The 20,202-nt window shown below is 47.7% G+C and overlaps 6 protein-coding genes and 1 non-coding gene across 7 annotated transcripts; 3 read left to right on the top strand and 4 right to left on the bottom strand.

Annotated features, from left to right (window-relative positions):
• Nucleotides 1-1,069: 1,069 nt before the first annotated feature.
• Nucleotides 1,070-2,536, top strand: B0H65DRAFT_556232 (copper homeostasis CutC domain-containing protein; the record flags this gene model as incomplete). Its single annotated transcript, XM_062830048.1, is given in 3 exon segments — nt 1,070-1,532; nt 1,653-2,279; nt 2,294-2,536. 3 exon segments carry the CDS (start codon nt 1,443-1,445, stop codon nt 2,534-2,536), a joined length of 960 nt encoding a protein of 319 aa, XP_062684709.1. The 5' UTR covers nt 1,070-1,442.
• Nucleotides 2,537-2,880: 344 nt separating this feature from the next.
• B0H65DRAFT_t125 lies at nt 2,881-2,954 on the bottom strand. Its single transcript has one exon. It is a non-coding gene; the product is annotated as a tRNA-Asn (tRNA).
• An 899-nt stretch (nt 2,955-3,853) lies between these two features.
• B0H65DRAFT_506829 (alkaline phosphatase) lies at nt 3,854-6,114 on the top strand (the record flags this gene model as incomplete). The annotated part of the gene is made up of 5 exons (XM_062828095.1): nt 3,854-4,388; nt 4,457-4,575; nt 4,631-4,719; nt 4,780-4,858; nt 4,921-6,114. 5 exons carry the CDS (start codon nt 3,854-3,856, stop codon nt 6,112-6,114), a joined length of 2,016 nt encoding a protein of 671 aa, XP_062684710.1.
• Nucleotides 6,115-6,596: 482 nt separating this feature from the next.
• Nucleotides 6,597-7,957, bottom strand: B0H65DRAFT_457799 (uncharacterized protein). Its single transcript, XM_062826372.1, has one exon. It carries the CDS (start codon nt 7,801-7,803, stop codon nt 6,877-6,879), a length of 927 nt encoding a protein of 308 aa, XP_062684711.1. The 5' UTR covers nt 7,804-7,957; the 3' UTR covers nt 6,597-6,876.
• A 913-nt stretch (nt 7,958-8,870) lies between these two features.
• Nucleotides 8,871-9,618, bottom strand: B0H65DRAFT_546460 (uncharacterized protein; the record flags this gene model as incomplete). The annotated part of the gene is made up of 3 exons (XM_062829446.1): nt 8,871-8,976; nt 9,107-9,309; nt 9,427-9,618. The coding sequence occupies 3 exons, from the start codon at nt 9,616-9,618 to the stop codon at nt 8,871-8,873; spliced, it is 501 nt and encodes a 166-aa protein (XP_062684712.1).
• Nucleotides 9,619-14,795: 5,177 nt separating this feature from the next.
• Nucleotides 14,796-17,016, top strand: B0H65DRAFT_568553 (putative CDC16 protein; the record flags this gene model as incomplete). Its single annotated transcript, XM_062830397.1, has 2 exons — nt 14,796-15,089; nt 15,155-17,016. Exons 1-2 carry the CDS (start codon nt 14,972-14,974, stop codon nt 17,014-17,016), a joined length of 1,980 nt encoding a protein of 659 aa, XP_062684713.1. The 5' UTR covers nt 14,796-14,971.
• A 389-nt stretch (nt 17,017-17,405) lies between these two features.
• Nucleotides 17,406-19,880, bottom strand: B0H65DRAFT_420364 (uncharacterized protein; the record flags this gene model as incomplete). The annotated part of the gene is made up of 3 exons (XM_062824271.1): nt 17,406-17,564; nt 17,647-19,497; nt 19,554-19,880. The coding sequence occupies 3 exons, from the start codon at nt 19,878-19,880 to the stop codon at nt 17,406-17,408; spliced, it is 2,337 nt and encodes a 778-aa protein (XP_062684714.1).
• Nucleotides 19,881-20,202: the final 322 nt, after the last annotated feature.

The raw sequence follows: 20,202 nt of genomic DNA on the forward strand, positions 1-20,202 counted from the left end.
GTTTTATGCTTCAGCATTGCATCTCTAGTCATGTCGGCTCTCAAAAACACAGAGCACTTAAGCGAGCATTCGAGGAGAAACGCGGAAGGAGGAGGCCTTATGGGCAGGCCTCACAAATATACCCTAAAGAGAAGGAATGGATGGCTGCTCTAAGCAGCACAAAGACAAAAACATAATTAGTTGACAAAAATCCTGCTAAAAAATCAAGAAAAAAAAGGGCGTAAAATGGAAAACAACAAAAAAATAAAGGAAAAACTTCAAGATTTCTTGGAAGGACAAAAAGAACAGAGACATAGATAGCGAACGAAGTTTTTATTCATTCCATATGTTCAGCACTTTCCTGTTAACCCATCACCACCTACTGTTCCAGTCCATCCCGGACTTTTTCGCCCTGATTTCTGTTTAGGAGACGAAGGGAAGGACGATTGACAAGGAAAAGATGTGGAGGATTCACACGTACCGGGCTGCCTGTCGGTGTCCCGGTCATAATGTTATCCTCTACAAACATGGTTTCAGTCACGGTCTGTTGTTCGGGAGGATCTGCGATCTTAAGGAGGGGGATGAGGGCAAGGACTGTGTTCTTATGCGGATCGAAGGCAAGCCAGGGCTTTCCTAGATCGGGACAGGTATCTTACGTCCTAAGAGATCTCTGGGAAGTACCTTGGTGATTAATGATGAGAAGAACTAAAATCGAGGGTTATCAGGTTAAAAATGGCCGAGTTACTCTGTGAAACGCGTGAAGTCGAAGATATTTAGAGACGCTTATCTGACGCCGGGAAAAGGACCTGGGACGCGGGCCGACCCGAATGTTTGGTGCTTCTTTGTTGCATGCCTGGTTCCGACTTCAAGGAAGGTACCTAGTGACAACCTGCGGTGGTGACGAGGTCATCAGGATATGTCGCTGATGCCAGATAATTCTACATTGTGAGTCCAGGGAAAGAACATTCTTCGCCGTACAAGGCGACCGGCAGGCGGCTTGCGGAAGCCGGAAGGAAGGTTGGATGAGGTGTCATTGAAAGCGGGGACGTTCGGAGTGACAACGGCAAGAGTAAACCGAACCCGCGGACAGCTTCACTTGAAGAAACTACGATGACTGTGAGTTTCTGAATATCACCACCAAGTTACGCCTTCCAAATACAAACCATGCACTTTATTATGATATAAGATCATCGTCTCCCTCTTCTTATCCTTTCTTCTCTCACTTCTCGATATTCTTCCCCAGCTCTTGGTCCAGATCTTTCCCATTGGTTATCACCGGATACCCCCACTTATTACAACTACTGCTGGTCTCCTCGCTGAGGAGCGATCATTTTCACTGAACATCAAACCACAAACCAACTAACATCTTTTCATTATATCAACATTGTCGAGCCATTACTTTCACAACCTCAGCTACTTTTTGCTTGAAACCACACGTTCAATCTATCAGAAAAGACACCACAATGCCCGTCCAGCTCGAAATCCCAATCTTCACCGCCGACGTAGAAGAATTCGATGTTCGTTCCTTTGAACGAACGGGATGCAGAGAGCTCGTGGACCTTTGCCGAGAGATGAATCCTGCCAAAGATCAACGGATCCGTTTGGAACTGAACGCCGTTGATTCGTATCGTAAGCTATTCATCATCCTGTTCTGGCCATCACGCGGTAGTTAGAGAGTAAAGCCGAGGGCTCAGTCAGACTACCTAACTTCCTCAAATGTAGCAAACGGTGGATTGACCCCCAACATGAGAAATACGGTTCGATTCCTTACTCACCTACGAAAGTCGGAGAGGCTCAGAGAAGACCAGCAACCGATCATACGCATTATGATCCGGCCCCGCGGTTTCAAGCATGACGACAAGTCCGCCTTCCAAACGGAAGAAATCCAGGATTTTCAGTACTCCCGTACCGAGCTGCTCGCAATGTGCCATTGGATCCAAGGCTTCAAGGCATGTGGTCGAGGTCTCCTCAGCCCGGAACGCGGCGACGGGTTCGTTTTCGGGGTGCAGAGACGCCTTGACATGCGCTTAAACGGGCTGGTGTTGGATGCTGAGGCCAACAGAAAGTTGATAAAATGGGTCCATCCTTATCCGTGTTTTCTGCACCGCGCCTTTGACGGCTTGCTCTCAACTCGGCAGAACCCTGATATTTATGATCCTCCTGAAAATGAGATACCAAAGAGCTCGGTTGAGGACCTTGTAGCTGAGGTCAAAGGGCTCGGCTTCAAGGGGGTGTTGACGTCCGGGGGATGGGGAAATGCGACTGACAACCTGGAAACACTGAGTGAACTTGGACGAGCGGTGCTGAAGGAAAGGAAGAAGACAGGTTTGAGTTGATCGTTGGCGGTGGTGTTCGGAGTGGTAACGTGTGGAACATATGCTCTGCGATGAAGGATCTGGCGCAGCACCGGGATTTTTGGCTTCACTCTTCGTGCTATGGATATGGAGAATTCAATGAGACGCAAGCTCGGGATATTTTGAGGTCAATGAAGGCCGTGGAAGCGGCAATGAATGTGATGGGTCCTAACAATCTCGTCATGCAGAGAGGAGGAGGTTGATGGAAGAGAAGAGATGACGGTTACAGTATGTTTGTTTACCCCATAGATTGTATACAAGTATGCAGAGGCTTTTGTGAGAAATCAGTGTCTTCAGAGTCAGCAGTGTGAATTGGCTTCCTGAAGGATTGTGATGGTGGGCGAAGACAGACAACAAACAAACAGTGAAGATGGCATGCAGTCAGTTCATAATATAAAAGAAAAAAGAGAAAACACAAGGCAAAGGATATTGTCCCAAGCAAACAAATACACCGTAAGCAAATTGTTTATGCCGATGTTGGTTGTCTTTGACGAAAGCCAAAGAGGAAAAAACCAAAAGGAAAAAGGTGTTGGGAAGAAAAAGGAACCTCCCTCGGTAAGGATCGAACTTACAGCCTCCAGATTAACAGTCTGACGCGCTAGCCAATTGCGCCACGAGGGATCTTAGGTTGTTATTGTAAGCTAGCCAAGACGTTAAGCTTATATGCACCCACTAAAGCTTTGTCCTGGCGCTAGGTTTCAACGACCACAGAACAAACATCATTCCAACATCTTCAAGAACTTGACGTCAACGACATGGCCGAACATGGCATCCAGCTATCCAACAACAGGAATAACTTCACACAATAGCGTAGGGGTGGTAGTCACTTTTAGAATGACATGGGGGATACGTATCCGCCCGGGTAGCATCCGTGGGCATTAGCCCCCCAGCCGCTCAATCGCCAATCAGTTTCCCGAGTTTCACCACGTTCGCATCGTCGGCCGAGCTATGGAGTTCCCGCTCGAGGCGCACATGGCACTATCCCCAGCTTTTGGTTTGCGGTGGATGCAACCCGCAGCACGGCCGGATGCCAACCGCTCGGCGCTACTAGTACCTTGCTTGATATGGTTACGATCACCTTCTTCTTCAGCTTCTTGCCCCTCGTTCCCAGAGGCCAAACCGTCAACCCGATGCAACAGCAGCCAGGCACTGTCAAGGTCGCTTGCGATGCAACATGCAGACAACATCTGGTGGTGTTGTGGTGCATCCCGAACGAACCACACCACGGCAGCACCAATGAAAGATCGTCAAGAGATCGACACGTGCCTGGGATACCGCCTGTCCGACGACGTTCATCTCCGGAGCTCAAGCGATGCTGGATATCGAAGCACGTGTGTACAACGTCAGTATGGGAACAGGCACCTTCCTACGAGGGCAATGGCAAATGTTTTGTTTCCGAGAGTTGGGGGTATATATGAGCACATCGGCGCCGTCTCGACCTCCATCATGGTTCTCTCCAGCGTTCCAACCACCACCAACAACCGGTTCTTGCCCTCATCTCCTCGCCTCGTGTCGGCATCATGGTCTCCAGCAGGTTAAGCGGCGTCCTCGCCCTGCTGGCCACTTCGCTCTCAGTCGTCCATGTCTCCGGCCAGACCTTCCAACGGCTAGGCACTTGCCCAACCCTGGGTTGCATCCTGCCACCCGACCAGCAAGATTTCCTCCCCGGACAGCAGTTCGACATCCGCTTCGAGGTGCATGCCCCCAAGAACGGATCCGAGGCCTTCAACGATGGAGTTCCGGACGAGAAGTTCACCGTCACCATTGCCAAGGACAACGGGACGCCCAAGAGCATCGCTTCTTTCTTCCAGCTCAAGGATGAGCCTTCGCTCGAGAAATGGACGTTTTCTTGGTTCGAGGACCTCTTCGCTCAGGATGCCAAAACCCCTTCGGTCGTCAATGTTGCTTCCAAGATCTACCGCCGAGTTGCGCTGTATGAGCCCGGTACCTATACGGTTACACTGAACTATTATTCGGGAAAGACGACGACGGCTACTTGGGTTGTGAGGCCTCTTGCGACCAAGAAGAAGGCGAAGAATGTCATTCTCTTTATCGGTATGTTTCCTCCAGGAGCCACTTACTTGACGTTGAACCCTAGCTGATCAGTCGACTTCAACTTCCAGGAGACGGTATGACTACCAACATGATTACTGCTGCTCGGCTGCTCGGCCACAAGTCCATCAACGGCAAGTACCAGAGTACTTTGCAACTCGACAAGTTTCCAACTTTGGGTCATCAGATGGTTAGTATTGGGACCTAGTCCACATTGTGTTATTTGCTAACGAATAGCCTCACAGACACACTCTATCGACTCGTTCATCACCGACAGCGCAAATTCGGCCTCTGCGCTGTATACAGGACACAAGACTACTGTCAACGCTATGGGGTAAGTCCAGGAAGCATATTGGAGGAAACGCGCTTTGAGCTATGCTGACAACACTCGTAGTGTTTATGTTGACTCCTCACCCGACAACTTTGACGATCCCAAGGTCGAGAATGTCATCGAGCTTCTCAAGCGTATCTGGGTAAGTCACTAGCAAGTTCTTCGCCGTCTTTTCTTTCTTTTTGCTGACACCAATACTTCAAGGGTTCTGCCTGGGGCGCTGTCACGACTGCCTTCATCGCCGACGCCACACCTACCGCTCTCACAGCCCACACGCGCTCCCGGTACGACTATGGCGCTCTCATCGAGCAAGCTCTCAACGGCTTCTCCAACACTTCGTGGACAAAGATGGATGGTCCGGATGTTTACTTCGGTGGTGGCGCCGAACAGTTCCTTCCCGGCTCAGCCTCATACCAGGGCAAGGACTACTACGCCGAGTTTGCCAAGAGGGGATACTCGGTCAGCCTCAACAAGACCTCCCTGCTCGCTGCCCCGAACGACACAAGGGCGCTCGGTATCTTCTGCAAGTCCAACCTCCCCGTCTGGCTAGACCGCAACATTTTCCCCGAAAACACCCTGAAGCTCAAGAACGACCCCTCGGGCGCCTCCGGCCCAGCAAAGGACATCCCGGGCCAGAAAGAAATGACCCTCAAAGCCATCGACATCCTGCACAAGCGCGGCGGCAAAGACGGCTTCTTCCTCATGTCCGAAGCGGCCTCCATCGACAAGCAGATGCACGTGCTGGACTACGAGCGCGCGCTCGGCGACCTTTTGGAGTTGGACGACACCGTGCGTGCCACGATCCAAAAACTCAAAGACCTCGGCGAGCTCGACAACACCCTCATCGTCGTCACCGCCGACCACGGCCACGGCTTCGACGTCTTCGGCGGCGCCGACACCAAGTACCTCGCCGCCCAGCACGACAAGGACGACCGGCACAAGCGCTCCGCTGTCGGCGTGTACCATGAATCCGGGCTATCGCAGTACACGGTCGAGCAGCCGGGCATCAGCTACAACACGGGGCCTAACTTCCCCGTCAACTGGGATCCGCGCTACGTGATCGCCGCCGGCACCGGTGCCGCGCCTGACCGTAGAGAGCAGTACGGTGTCGGCAAGAACGGCTCGCGCACGCCTGCTGTGACGCTGCCTGGTATGGAAGCGAACGATTATTATGTTAATCCCACGGATAGGACGGGCGGGTTTGTGGTTAATGGCACGCTGCCTACGACTGAGAGCCAGGGCGTCCACTCGCTTACGGATGTGCCGGTGTTTGCGCAGGGACCTTGCTCGGGGAACTTTGGGGGGGTTTATAGCAATACTGATGTGTTCTTCAAGATTGCGGATTGCTTGGGGTTGGGACATCCGACTAATAAGACTATTGGTGGGAAGGGGAGGTGAGCAGGATGGGTATGAGGATATGGGACTGTGGGAGGACCTTCCCAGGCCAGGCGTGTAGCTTGAACAAATTGATTATTGAGTTAAGACGTGATAGAGACAGACAAATCAATACGAATACTGATGTGGGACTTCCCGCGCAAGCTTCTGAGAGAGTGCCCCGCGCATCAACGCGTGGGCAGGAAGGAGCCCAGTGCTGGGCCGCCCGTTGCTCCCGTCGAACGAAGGCGCACCCCAGCGCACATGGGTATATGAGGACTAGCTTCCATAGCGCGCCACCAGGGGTTTAGAAAACGATCCTCGGCATGTTCTTGTAACTGTAAAATTCTCCAGCCCAGTGTATGATTTTGTATTGAAACTGATCCATGGATCAATTCTTATCTGAAATATCAACGATTAGGGACATTCTTGTTTAATAAAATGACCTCAATAATGGTCCTTTCCTTAAATTTATCCCCGATAGAAATATTTTATTCAAGGGATTCCTTTGAAGATCATTTTTAGAGGAGGCCATTTTACCTAAATAAGATATTTTGGTCTAAGAAAGGGATTTGGGTCCATCCTGGAGATGGTCTTGCCGTTTCAAACTGATCTTTGGATCAGTTCCATGCCAAAATCGTCTCAAAATATATTTTACAGTTACAAGAACATCCCGAGGATCGGTTTCTAAAACCCTGGTGGCGCGCTATGGTTTGTGGACTTCGTCAAGCCCAGTCATCTCTCCCGTCCCTCTCTCCATCATCAACCAGATAGTTGAATCATACATCACCACTCATCATCATCAACAGTGGCGTTTCCATTCATCATCAAAGACCCCCCACCCCAACTTCCAAAATTGTGACACACCCTCCAAGCCTCATCCCACTTCACCGCCTTGATTTCTTTGTTATCCTTTTTGTCAATCAACCACACACCCTCCGTCCCACAAGGCAGATTCTCAAATCCAATCCACTTCGTCGCGCCATACCACGCCATGATGCCGTCCCCACAAACACAGTACACCTGCTGCAGGTTGGGGAAACGGGTAAGGCCTTGTTTGATCTCCCATCTGTCGAGGTACTCGTCGCTGAAGTTGCGGGTGAATTTTAGGCGGGTGATTTTTTGTGCGAGGGGCGTGGGGGATCTGGAACTGGAAGGGAGGGAGGGGAGGGAGGGGTGGGAGGGGTGCTGCTGCTGGAGGTAGTGGGAGATGGCCGAGAAGAGGGAGAAGTCGGAGAATGAGGTGGTGCCGATGTCGATGGTGTCTGTGGGGAAGGAGATGTAGATATACCGGTGATGGGTCTGGGATGGTTCTGGTTCTGGTTTCGGGGCTGGGGCGGGGGGTGGGGCTTGGTTCGTTGTTGGGGCTTCGTTATGATTTGGATTTGGATCTTGAGTGGAAGCGGAAGCGAAAGTTAGGAAAGTGGCGGTTGATACTATGTCGCAGAAGCAGACTGCGCAGAAGACTTGCCCGTATACTCGTCCCTGAAGGTGGTTGCGGGATTCTTGGCAGGCTTGGAGAGTTGCTGGTGGTGGAGTGGTGGAGAGTAGTTCCTGGGCTTTGACGGGGCTGCCGTTGAATCCCTCGACGGCTGTGTAACTTGCTCGAGGAGTGTTAATGCGGAAATCGACGGTGCGAGGCTCGACCGTCAATTCCCAGACTCGGAGACGAAGCTCGGCTGGTAAACGGGGGAAGCGGTGGAATGTAGTCATGGTTTAGTAGGATTTGCTGGTAATATGTTTATGAGACGCCGGGATGCCGAGTGTCTGACTGGGTATTGTCGTTCTTTTTGTGGTTTATGATGTTGGGCTAAAGAGAATTAGGGCCCTTTCCTATGGTAGAGGTGTGTGTGTGGTGAGGCTGAATATGTCTGAGAGGATGTAACCAAAAGAGGGCGCTGTCTATCTCCATATACTACCTAATAGCAGCTCAGCCCCGAAGAAGGGAGGTTAGTGTGTTAGTGGAATTGGTGTGCAGCTCCATACAGAACTCCGCAAACACTATCTGATTGTTATCGCACGAACCCTTGCGCAAGGAAAAAACGCAGCATTAAAATGTTAGTACTAACCTCCTTGCTCCCATTCTGTTAGCGTAGTACCTGTCGCTTCATTTGCACCTCCATTTGCACCTTTTTCCCCATCTCTATTTGCGACACCTCTTTTGAAACCGGTTCTATTTACCTCTGCGCCTCGAATTAGCTTGCTACCTTCCTTTGCATCTTCATAAGAGCAAAGGTGTTTCGTCATATGAGTTTCCACATAGGAGTTTCGGCTTAGGTATAGCTACGGATTACAAGAACCCAGGATCCGGCTTTTCATCGCCTTGGGGAGGATCGAAGCCGCTTGCTTCCTCCCCGAACACTAGTCAGCCCTATAGTACAACATGCTGGTGGCATATTTGCTGGCGTGGGACATCCTTTAACTTATCCTTGGATTATAAGTTGGTACGTACAATTTCCTTTTAACACGGGCTAGTATTATCATGAATGCCGACCTGGTCTCCGCTCGTCATCTAATTCGGCATAACCATTCCACTTAGTCATGAGTGAGAGACTGGGTATAGTTTGACGACGTCGTATTGATTATATGAGAAACACTAAAGGAGAGACGAGAGGCCCATAAGGTTAATTGCATGAGAGAAAGGAAGAAAAAAACGAGTGAATGAATGCAACTTGCGTTCTCAACTTCCAGCTCTCTGTCAAAGCCGACGACACCAAGCCAAACAACATCGCTACCGCTCGTCCACGTACGCCCTCCAGAATATGTACCATCACACCCACTCAGATGTAGTAATAGATGCTGCGGCATTTGTGGGAGTTGTAAGTGACGCCGTAATGCTTGTCGTCCTTGTATCCGGAGAACGTGCTATAGCCGTTGACTCCAGTTCTGTAGTAAAGGATTAAAGTCAGCCAGTGCCCATATCAGCAACTCGCATTTTGCTGGGACCGGATTCAAGTCTTTTCTACCTGCGAGGCTTGCAGGAGAAGAAAATACAAGGTACAAGCACAAAACTCACCCAACATAGGTATAATCGGGCCAAGTCTGAGCTTCTTTTCCAATGGCCCAGGAGAAAGTGACGCCACTGGAGAAGGTGCACGACTGCGTGCTGCCCTCCCAGACGTGATAAGCGCCGCTAGAGCCGCTGGTGCTCTTGACACACACGTTGGAGGAGGAGTGGCTGTAAGACAGGTTGTTGCAGTTGCCGTCGTTGGCACAGTACTTTTGGACCATCAAAGTCAGCCTTACTCTTCTCTATGTACCATTGGCTTCATCTCTGAAAGAAGATGCGAGTAGAGAACGTCGCTGGATCAGAAAAATAAGAAAGAAACGGCATACAACGACGGCAGAGATGTAATTGGTGGCGCCGTTGGTAGGTTCGCAGTTCATGAGGTGAATTCCCTCGCCACGCTTGAGAAGAACGGACGCGCCGTCGGCATCGGTGAGCTCAGCGGCGGGAGCGGGAGCGGGAGCGGCGAAGACGGCTCCAGAAAGGAGGGAGACGACGGCGAGGAGCTTGGGAGCAAACATCTTGGTGGATTTGAGGGATGGTTAGACTGGACGTTGCAGCCAAGGAAGGGTAGAATGTCTTGATCTGAGGGTAATGATGAGTTGGACCTTGTAAAAGTGGACAATACCCTCATTTATACTTCTCCTGCTCTCATGTAGTGATGCACGATGCCTCGTCAGCTGCTCGTCGTCGACATTCACGATAGACCTGAGAGGCCTTCGCCAAGGCTCACTTGAAGATCCTCTTTAGTGCAATCAGTAATACCCCCATGCAATGCTACCGTTCTCAGCTTGTTGTCTACATCATCTTGTCAGCCCTTGAGGAGTGTCATGATCGTTATTTCAACCTCGGTGATAGGAATGTCCGTAGGTGCAATGAGCAGAACCGATATTGCTCTACACGAACTTGATATTGCTGTGGACGTTCCAAATTCTGAAGAGATCAAGTTTGAGCAGAGATTGTATATCGTCCCAGGACTTGATTTGTGTTGCAAGTAATTTCTTCCAGCAGCTCTTGACCTGATATCTCTGCCACTGGGCAAGACACCCACAGTGACGATCACAGCACAGCAGCCTGAAACGTCTTTGAACTGAATGCTAGAGCTTTTGGCTAATGAGTCTTATGTCAACAGAGAACACTCATCAATGCTGAACGCGAATGGTACGTTACCGCAGTCACACCTGATCTAGATTTCGGGGCCACGCAAGGCGTCAAGTTGAAAGTTCATACAGATCGCAAAGTAAATGTAGAGCTGGTACTTAGGCCCTGATCGGCTCAAACTTTTCATTGAAAAGTTAGGAATATTTAGCTACCTCCTCTCGTCTGCAGCCAAGTAAAAGGGGTGGATCAATACGACCGTACCGCTTTAGTACTACATTAGCTTAGTAATGGCTGGTCTTAACCATTTTTAGTATAGTTAGCCAAGGTCTCCACACCGCCTTATTAAAAACACTTGAAAAATAAGGTTAAACCCCGTACGAAATTAGTACCTAGATCTATTCAGACTTACACAAAAAATACTAACCAAAATACGTCCCAATCCGAAAAGATGAACGCCTAAAACGAATATCTAATCCCTCTAAGCAGCTAGAATATATTACTATTATCCTATTTATCAAATAATAAAAGCGAAGAGTAATAAAATAATTTTAATAACCCCCTTTTATAACTATTCGATAATATTCTTAAACCGCCCAATAATAACGATATCCTACCCGCCTTTCTAACCTTCGACTTCGACGATAATCAATTCATTTACCTGGCAAACTACAATTAAATCAATAATAGCCAACTTAACTAAACATATCAGATCAATAATAGCCAACTAATTAAAACTTATAACGATATTATAACGGCCTCTCCAAGTAATGCCCAACCGCCCTAAAATATTATATAAAATAGGGAGTCGTTATAAACTATACCCTCTCCTACTTTAAAGAGGAAGCGAATACCCCCTAAGCCTAAGATGCCGAAAGTACTAAAACTACCTAAGCTAATTAAATTAAAGAAGAGAATTAACTAGACTAATACTATAATTAATATAATAATAATCTAGTTCTTCGAATATAAGAACGATAAATTCTTTAATTTAATATAGCTGAAAAATTTGACTAAAGTATAGGAGTAAGTAAAGGGATATTACATAAAGAAATAGATTAAATATATATAGATTCAAAAAATTATTAAAACGAAACTCAATATTAAGCAATACTAATATCATTATTAAAAAAAGCTCTCTCTATTTCTAGCGCCTAACTTAACCCTACTACTAAATTGCTTAAAATATTTATATAGAATTAGAAAGCCTTTTAGAAGCGGAAGAATATTAAAAATTATATTATTAATTAGTTTATAAAGACCCTGCTCGGTAATATCGAAATATATTCCCAAATATTCTTCAAAACGAAAGCGGCGGGTAGGGGTATTGTAAAAGCGGGAGAATCGTAGGTAAATAAATTATTTAAAAATAATAATATTAATTTTAATAATAATAATAATAATGGGGAGGAGGTAATTTTATTTAATAATAGGGAGGAGAATAGGGACGAAGATAAGAGCGTTAATAAAATTGAAAAAGTTACTCGGCCGCCCGCGAAGAAATTTACTAAAGTATAATAATATAAGAAGGATATTAATCCTACCTAAATTCTATTATTAAAAGGCGAAATTCCCTTTATTAACGTAGGTATTAATAAAATTGGTCGTAAAAAGAAGGGTAGTAATATCGAATTATTTAGTACGTTAATAGAAAAGGCAATTACGTCATTATAAGTTCCTAAATTAGTTAAATTTAACGAATTTATTTTCGCTATCGAAAATCTATAATATAAATTCTTTAAATTAGAGGAGGAGGAAATAATGAACTATATTAATTATGTTGAAAACTATCTCCTCTTTATTAGTATATAATTAAAATTAAATAAGAAAATAAAGGAGGGGTATATTAACTGCTAGAAAAATTAAATAAAATAGAGTAGAGTAGAGTAGAGTAGAGTAGAGTAGAGGGACGAGGTAGGGGGAAGGGTAATTAGTTTGATAATTTATTAAATTTGCACTAAATTGTGATAGCATTTGTGGGATGCATCTGTCGTTACAACTATATAAGACCACTTGAGCGACCGAATTGCCAGCTTCGGTTACTTGTACCCTTTTGCGGGGACATGGGCTGGTTAGTGTAGTGGTCTGCCACCACCGTGACATAAATTACTAGATTTATACCAAATTACTAGATTTACACCAAACTACTAGATTTACACCAAACTACTAGATTTACACCAAATTATTAAATTTATTAGGCTTTAATTCGAGAACTCTAATTTTATAAAACAATCTAATATTTCTAATAATCTAGCAAATAATTATATAAACACGATAATCTACAATCTCCCCTCCTCTCCCCTCCCCTCCTCTCCCTTCCCCTCCCCCAATTCAATACTCTACTCTACTCTATATATACCAGATTATTTAGCATCTCTCTTCTTTTTTAAATATAATTACTAACTCTTTTATATTAACATCGACGACTGCCATCTAACGTAATTAAAATAAATACCTCTCATTACCTTTCGCGCCCTCACTTTTGCTTACTTCATCCACTTCTTTTCTTTTATATTCAATTAACGGAATTATATTATATACTTTAATATAAAATTATATAATACAATTACTATGTATATAATTCGTCTCTAATTATTAAAATTATATTCGAAAGGCGCTACCCTTACAATTTTCCATTACTTTTTTTAAATAATTAAAAATATATTCTACGATAATTCGAATACGAAAGTAACGTAAATTATGTAGCTCCTTAGAGTCTTTTAATAATACGTTTATATTCTTCTAATTTTGAAAATAATATTTAATATTTATAAAAAGAATTATAATACTTTACTTTACGCTAAACTTAGCGTTTATCATGTAATATTAATTACGAAGGGTATGAAACGAATGCGAAAACGCTTAATTATAAAATAAAATATTATTAATCCACTCTTCTACGCCCACTAATATGTATGTAAAAGAATAATCGAATTTAATAACTGTAAATATATTTTAAATTATTTATCCCTTTTGATTGTACTAATGAATTTAATCCTCCTTCTTAATACACGCAATAATATAAGTACTATCGATAGTACCGATATAACTATTAGAAGTATTTAAACTAGGATTTGACTCGATTATAAGATCTAAATAATTATTTACTAATAATATAATATATATAAAATACAAATATTTATAAGCAAATAATAAATTAGTTATAGTTTTTAATATAAAGCTCTAATTAATTTAAAAATAGTATAAAATAGTTCGCTAATTTTAATAATAGGCTAAAATATATAGAAAGACTATTAACTTTTAATATACTATTTAATATTGATTACTTTCCAAACTAATATTCTCTTAAAATTATTTTAATAGGGTATTAAAAGTAAGTCTATTTATACGAAAGAATTATTTAAATTATATTATTAAATTATAATAATTATTATTGTTAATTTTCCAGTATAATTTAGGCTATAATATATAAATTCAAGATCCTTCCTCTCTTTATTATAAAAGATAATATTAATGGCGGTTACTATTATAAAGGCGAAAGCAGTTCAGTTACGACTTCCTAGATATATAACGACCGATATCGACGAATACGAATATATAGCGGTTATAATATACTAGAATTTTAATAACTAAGAGTATAAGGCTCGAGTGCGGCTCAACTGATATAACGTTTACCGATAGGGTAGGCCTACTTATATTATATATTTTGGTAAGGAAATTTACGAAAACTTACGGAAACTTACGAAAATTTACAATTTTTCTACTAGAAATAGGGTACCCCCTACTTCTAAGATTCCGTCAATTTTAATAAGAAAACCGGTCAAAAATACTAAGAATCTGTCGATTTCAGTACAAATTAGGAAGGTGTGACAGCCTACATTAGTCGGTACCTCCTCTAAATACCCTGGTTCAAGTTTGAGTAGTTTTTTCGAGTTTTCTCGAGTTTTTTAGTGACCAGACTAGTTAGTCCAGAAAAAAAATCGAGCTTGGCACCAAAACCCCCTGTAACCCTCACAACTTTTCAATGAAAAGTTTGAGCCGATCAGGGCCTTAGTCATCTCCAAGACGATATCACTCCATATAGGGACATAATATTGCAACATCGCGCATCTTTGCGTCTCTCGGCGCTTATGCGGAAAGCTCAAAGGGGGAGGGAACAGTGCTGATCTCCGCATAGCTTCATCCTCGGCAACCTTCTCGCCGCACTTCTTTTTGCATCAACAACTGTGTCAATATACAGCTCGAATGCTCCCAGGTTGCCGCCGGTGATATCCAATCCCTCGCCAAGTGTGAAGGAAGACAGAAAGGGGGAAGGTACCATGCTTGGCGCTACACATCAACAAACTTCCAGATACAGTTAGTGTAGCCGTTATGTGGGTGGAGCCCCTCACCTGAGCTCGCGTTCCCCGCCATTGCCTGCCGCTTGCGCCCGCTGCCCGCCAACGCGATGCGCCTTTCGTCATTGCATGACATCGCGTCGGGAAACACCTTTTCCAACAACCAATTCACGGAGAAGGAGTCTTTGTATTGCTTGGACTTCTTTGACTTCCTCATTGTACATTTCTATCCCAACCTAATATCGCATCCCTGACGACAATTGGATTTGGCGCATCTACCTACCTCCCTTAACTTTGGCCCAAGCAATACACCTTACCGAGCCCTCGCTGATTTTGGCATTTCGTCGCAACTTGTCGCATTCTTCCTGTCGCCATCCATCGCATCGCACGACATAAACGCATAAACAGTGGATTTGACTCGACTACCCGACGCCCATCACGAATCCATGCCGGCCGATGAAGAGGCCGGGATCTCAGCATGGCTTCTTCACAACCAAATATGGAAAGGTTCCTGCGCGAATGGCGCCAGGATGCCCTCAACAAGGCCCAGTATGAGTCGGCCATATTCATAGGAGACAAGCTTCTAGCCATGACAAGTAAGCAATTGTATGAATCTCCATTCCGGTACTGGCCCTGATCTCTAACTGTTGGTTTGCTCCAGATGACGATAACGATGCCTTCTATTTAGCCCAAGTCCACTTTGCAGCCGGAAACTATACTCGAGCACAAGCACTGCTTGTCAAACAAGACCTCCTCACCTCGAATCCATCCTGCCGATACCTCGCAGCACACTGCCTAATAAAACAAAACAACTTTGTCGAAGCCCTCGCGATACTAGGTGAACACACCCCGACACACCTATTTGCGACCAGTGCGAAACGGAAGACTACCCGAGGCTTGCGCGCTGCCACAGCGAGAGCCAACTCAAAAACACCATCGCGTCACCACGACCAAGGCGATGATATACCAGAGGAAGACATCTCAAACAGGCGCTACGAAGCCTCCATGTGCTATCTCCGAGGGCTCTGCTACGCCAAGCAGAATGCCTTTGACCGAGCCAAGGAAGCCTACAAGGACGCTTTGCGTATCGATGTCCAGTGTTTCGAGGCCTTCAGCCAACTGGTCAAAAACTCACTCATGTCGCCCGATGAAGAGGACGAGTTTATGCAGTCGCTCGCCTTCAACTCGATTCGTGCTCCGGGCGATGACCCAGACATGGAGGACGAACCAGCCGACTACGTGCAGATGCTGTACCAAACACAGCTCTCCAAATACCACAACCCACAAGCTTTCAACACAGCCATCGAGTCGCTGTCAACACACTACGGTCTCGAGAACAATGCCGATATCCTGCTCGCCAAGGCCGACCTGCTCTATACGCAATGCCGCTTTAAGGACGCGCTTGCGATAACCGAGTCGATCCTGATGGACGACAAATACAATTTCGCCGTCTACCCCATCCATCTCGCCTGCTTGTACGAGCTGCGAAAAACGAACGTGCTCTTCTTGATCGCCCACGAGCTAGCCGACACCCACCCCGACGAACCCTGCACCTGGCTCGCCGTCGGCGTCTACTACTTCACCACAGGCAAGATAGCCGACGCGCGCCGCTACTTCAGCAAGGCAAGCATGATGGACGCCAACTTTGGTCCGGCCTGGATCGGCTTCGCGCACACCTTCGCCGCCGAGGGCGAGCACGACCAGGCCGTGACGGCCTACTCGACCGCCGCCCGCTTATTCACGGGCACGCACCTGCCGCAGGTCTTTTTGGGCATGCAGAACCACGCCATGAACAACATGACCGCCGCCGAAGAGTTCCTCAAGACGGCCTACTCGCTGTGCAAGACGGACCCGCTGCTGCTCAACGAGATGGGCATCGTGCTCTACCACCAGGACCGCTTGAAGGAGGCCGTCAAGATGTTCAACCAGGCGCTCGTCATCGCCGAGGAGACCGACAGCGACCCGCACGCTTGGCTGGGCGCCCGCACGAACTTGGGACACGCGCTGAGGCGGCTGAGGAAATATGACGAGGCGCTGGAGGAGTTTGACCAGGTGCTTCGCGATGGCGGGAAAGACGCGCAGATATTTGGCGCCAAAGGATTGATTTACTTGGATCAAGGAAGGCCGGATGAGGCGGTGCGGGTGCTGCATGAGGCGTTGGCGATACACCCGCAGGATCCAATTGCTACGGAGTTGCTGAATAAAGCGCTCGAGGAGTCGGCGGAAGCAGGGGATATAGGGCTGCTAGGGACCGCGGATGCGGGTATTGGCGGGGAAGCGGGGGACGGGGCGATGACGGGGGACTTGGCTAGCTTTGAGCAGATGCTGGGGGAGAAGAAGTTTGCGGCGAGGATGAAATTGGCAAGGGGGAGAAGGACGGCTGCGGAGACGCCGGGACAGGGTGGTGTGAAGGATAAAGGGAAGGGTGTTGCTAGGAGTGGTGGGAGGAGGGGAGCGGCGGGGGGCACTAGGTTGTTTAGGGGAGATCAAGAAGAGGTGGATAACATGGAGTTGAGCGATTGATCAGCATGGCGATGAGGATCAGATTGATTAGCACTGTTGTTGGATTATACGTACTTGGCACATCGGCACGGTAAATAGGCATAGCGATGGCGTCCAGGATAGGATATTGATCAAGGCTGGAACTTAGAAGTTGGAACGGGGGCCCAGGAGCACCATGGAGTTTTAGTTTAGAATCAGATGATCCATAACGGTACTGGATTATCACGGCCTGTCATTGGTATTTCAACGAGTTGTTTATAAGTCTTGAATTCAACTATCATCATATCCAACACTGGTGTCGTATACATCACTATCGTCCCAAATCCATGATCATACATCAAACATTACATGATTATCGTAATCGTGATTTCGTAAACATCCTCCCTGCTCAAGTCCCACCCATTGTGCCCTTAAAGGTTAGGATGAGGATTCACCAACTCTTCCACCTTCGCAAACTGGTAGTAAAAGTCCAGACTCTGCGGATTAGCCAGCGTCCCACTCGGCTTGACCTTGCGTCCACACACAATGTGCTTAACAGGTAGCTCGACCTTCTTGAGGTTAATAGTCGTCTATTCGGTTCTTTGTCAGTTTCCCATCCATCTATCACAGCAAATTTGTTCTTCAGGGACAAGGGACCCAAAAAAAACTCACCGGAATCTCAGGCGTCTCAAAAACCCATTTCGGCACATGCCTCTTACTCAAATCCTTGCCAATCGCCTCCTTCACCTCCCTCACCAGCGCCTCATCCAGCTTCTGGCCGGGCTTCATCAGCAAGAAAAGCATCACGCTCTCATCATGATCCTTCGGCCTTCGCTGCCCTACACACAGCGAGTCCTGCACTCGATCGGCAAACCGGCGCTCGATGACGCTGTATATCTCCGCCGAGCCGAACCGCACGCCACTCGGGTTGAGAACCCCGTCCGCTCTCCCCAAAAGGTGTAAATTCTTAGTGGTCGGGTGGATCACGCAAAAGTCGCCGTGCGCCCAGACGTGCGGGAAGCGCGCGAAGTAGGCTGAGTGGTAGCGGGTTCCCGGGGACGCCACACCCTTTTGGCCCTCGGGGATGGGGTCGGACCAGAAGAAGCAGGGCACGTTGGGGAACGCGGTGGTGGCGACGAGTTCACCTGCGTGGCCCTCGGGGACGGGACGGCCTGGTTCGCCGTCGCCGACGAGGGAGTCGTAGATTTTTACCTCTACGCCCAAGGAGAAACCCTGCGTGCCGCCGACGTAGACGGGCGTTAGGGGGTTGCAGATGCCGAAACAACCGGCTATGTCGGTGCCGCCCGACATGTTGGCGAGCTGGACGGAGGGCGGGAAGCCGGAGTCGTAGAACCATTCGAAGAGTTGGTCGGAGAGGACCATGCCTGTGCAGGTGACGATCCGCAAAGCCGAGAGGTCGGCCATTTCGCGGGGGGATTGGCCGTTTTTGGCGAACTCGAACATCCACCGGGGGGAAATGCCGAGTTTGGTGGCGCGGTGTTTGGCGGCGAGGGAAATCAAAATGGAGGAGTCGGGTTTGAAGGGCGAGCCATCGTAGATGATGGTTTTCCCGCCATACAACAAAATGGCGACGTTGGCGAGGTACATGATCCAGCCCGTGGTGGTGTATTGGAGGGTTACGTCCGACCCCGTGAGTCCTTCGTGGAGACCGCCTTCTTTGAAGTAGGAGATCATTACGCCGCCGAGGGAGTGCACGATGGCCTTTGGAGTGCCGGTGGTGCCGGAGGAGTAGCAGATTAGGTAGGGTTCGTGGAAGGGGATGCGGACGAAGTCCGGGATGGCGGGCGAGGCGCCAGCGGAAGAAATAAAGTCGTCCCAGGTGATGGCTTTCGGAACGGCCGAGATGTCGCGGGCTTCGGAGAAGCGGCGGATGGAGACGATGTTGTCGAAGTTGGTGCAGTCCTTGAGTCCCTCGACCACTTCGGCCATCTTTCCCCGGAGGTCGACGATCTTGCCGTTGTAGAGGGCCGCGTCGTCCATGAAGAGCAGCTTGGGGTTGACTTGCACCGTTCGCTGCAGGATGCCCTTGGTGCCCATGTCCGTCGAGCTGCTGCTGAAGATGGCGCCCAGCCACGAGGTGGCCAGCCAGACGAGCAGCGTGTCGATGCTGTTGGAACCGACGATCACCACGATGTCGCCCTTCTTGACCCCGCGCGCCTTCATCGCGGCGGCTAGTCTGCCTGCTCGCTCGCGGAGTTCGCCGTATGTGGCGTCGCGGGTTTCGCTTGCGCCTTCACGCACCTCGGTCACGGCTACCTTGTCGTCTTCTTTTCCTACTGTGGAACGGGTTTGGCTCGAACTGCCCTTGGGCCGGGAGTAGAGCACGTTCTCGGCGTAGCTGAGCTTGACGCCCTCGAACCAGATGGGGACGGCGTCAATGGGGGCGGATTCGTCCACTACTCTGCTGTAGGTGCCTTCGTGGATGTAGTTAGCTTCTTCCCAGACGTCCGCCCAGAACTGGGAGCGGTTTTGGAGGGAGTATTCGTGGAGTTCCAAGAAGGTCTAAACACTTTTGTTAACCTCGGGGCACAATGGATCAAATGGCGGACAATACTGACCTTCAAGCTAAGCCCATGTCTCTTGTTAACATTCTGCAAGAACTGCCACATAGGCGTGCTCTCCGGGTTTGGGTGCTCCCAAAGCTTCCTCGGGATTACGTCTGGGCGCATGATGATTTCGTCGATTTCGTCTTCTAGTAGATCTTCGACTTTTGTGTTTGTGTTGGTTTCTGTGCTGAGGACTTCCGTAGTTGTAACCTCCGTAACCTCTGTAGCTTTTGTGACTTCTGTGTTAACTTCCATCTTGACTTCCATGGAGTTCGTCATAATAGCATCTGTCGCAGACGACGACAAAGCCGATAATGGCAATTCCACTGCCACCGACATCTTTGCAAAGTGTTTGGTATCCGGAATCAAATTTTGATGGGGCAAAAAGGCAAAGAGAGAAAAATACGACAAAAAGTCAGCTTGGGAGGAGGGATTCTCTCTTACCAAGTAAAACCGACCGACCGATCGGCCGTCTTTCTCAACTATATATCCCCTTCGCTTTCCACTTTTCCCTTATCACCAACAACCTCGATCGATCCAACAATCTCTCTGGCTCTGACCCACAATCAACAATCCAAGTCGTCCAAAGTCGTCCAAGTGGACCAATGCGGCGAATAGCTAGCTAGCTAGGTAGGTAGCTTGCTCCGTTCAGCCTCCTTCA

Source organism: Neurospora tetraspora (genome assembly GCF_033439725.1).
Source record: "Neurospora tetraspora strain CBS 560.94 chromosome Unknown B0H65scaffold_2, whole genome shotgun sequence".
Taxonomy (NCBI): domain Eukaryota; kingdom Fungi; phylum Ascomycota; class Sordariomycetes; order Sordariales; family Sordariaceae; genus Neurospora; species Neurospora tetraspora.

Coding starts and splice junctions, on each gene's coding strand:
- B0H65DRAFT_457799 (XM_062826372.1), bottom strand. CDS start 7,803: ATGACTACATTCCACCGCTTCCCCCGTTTACCAGCCGAGCTTCGTCTC.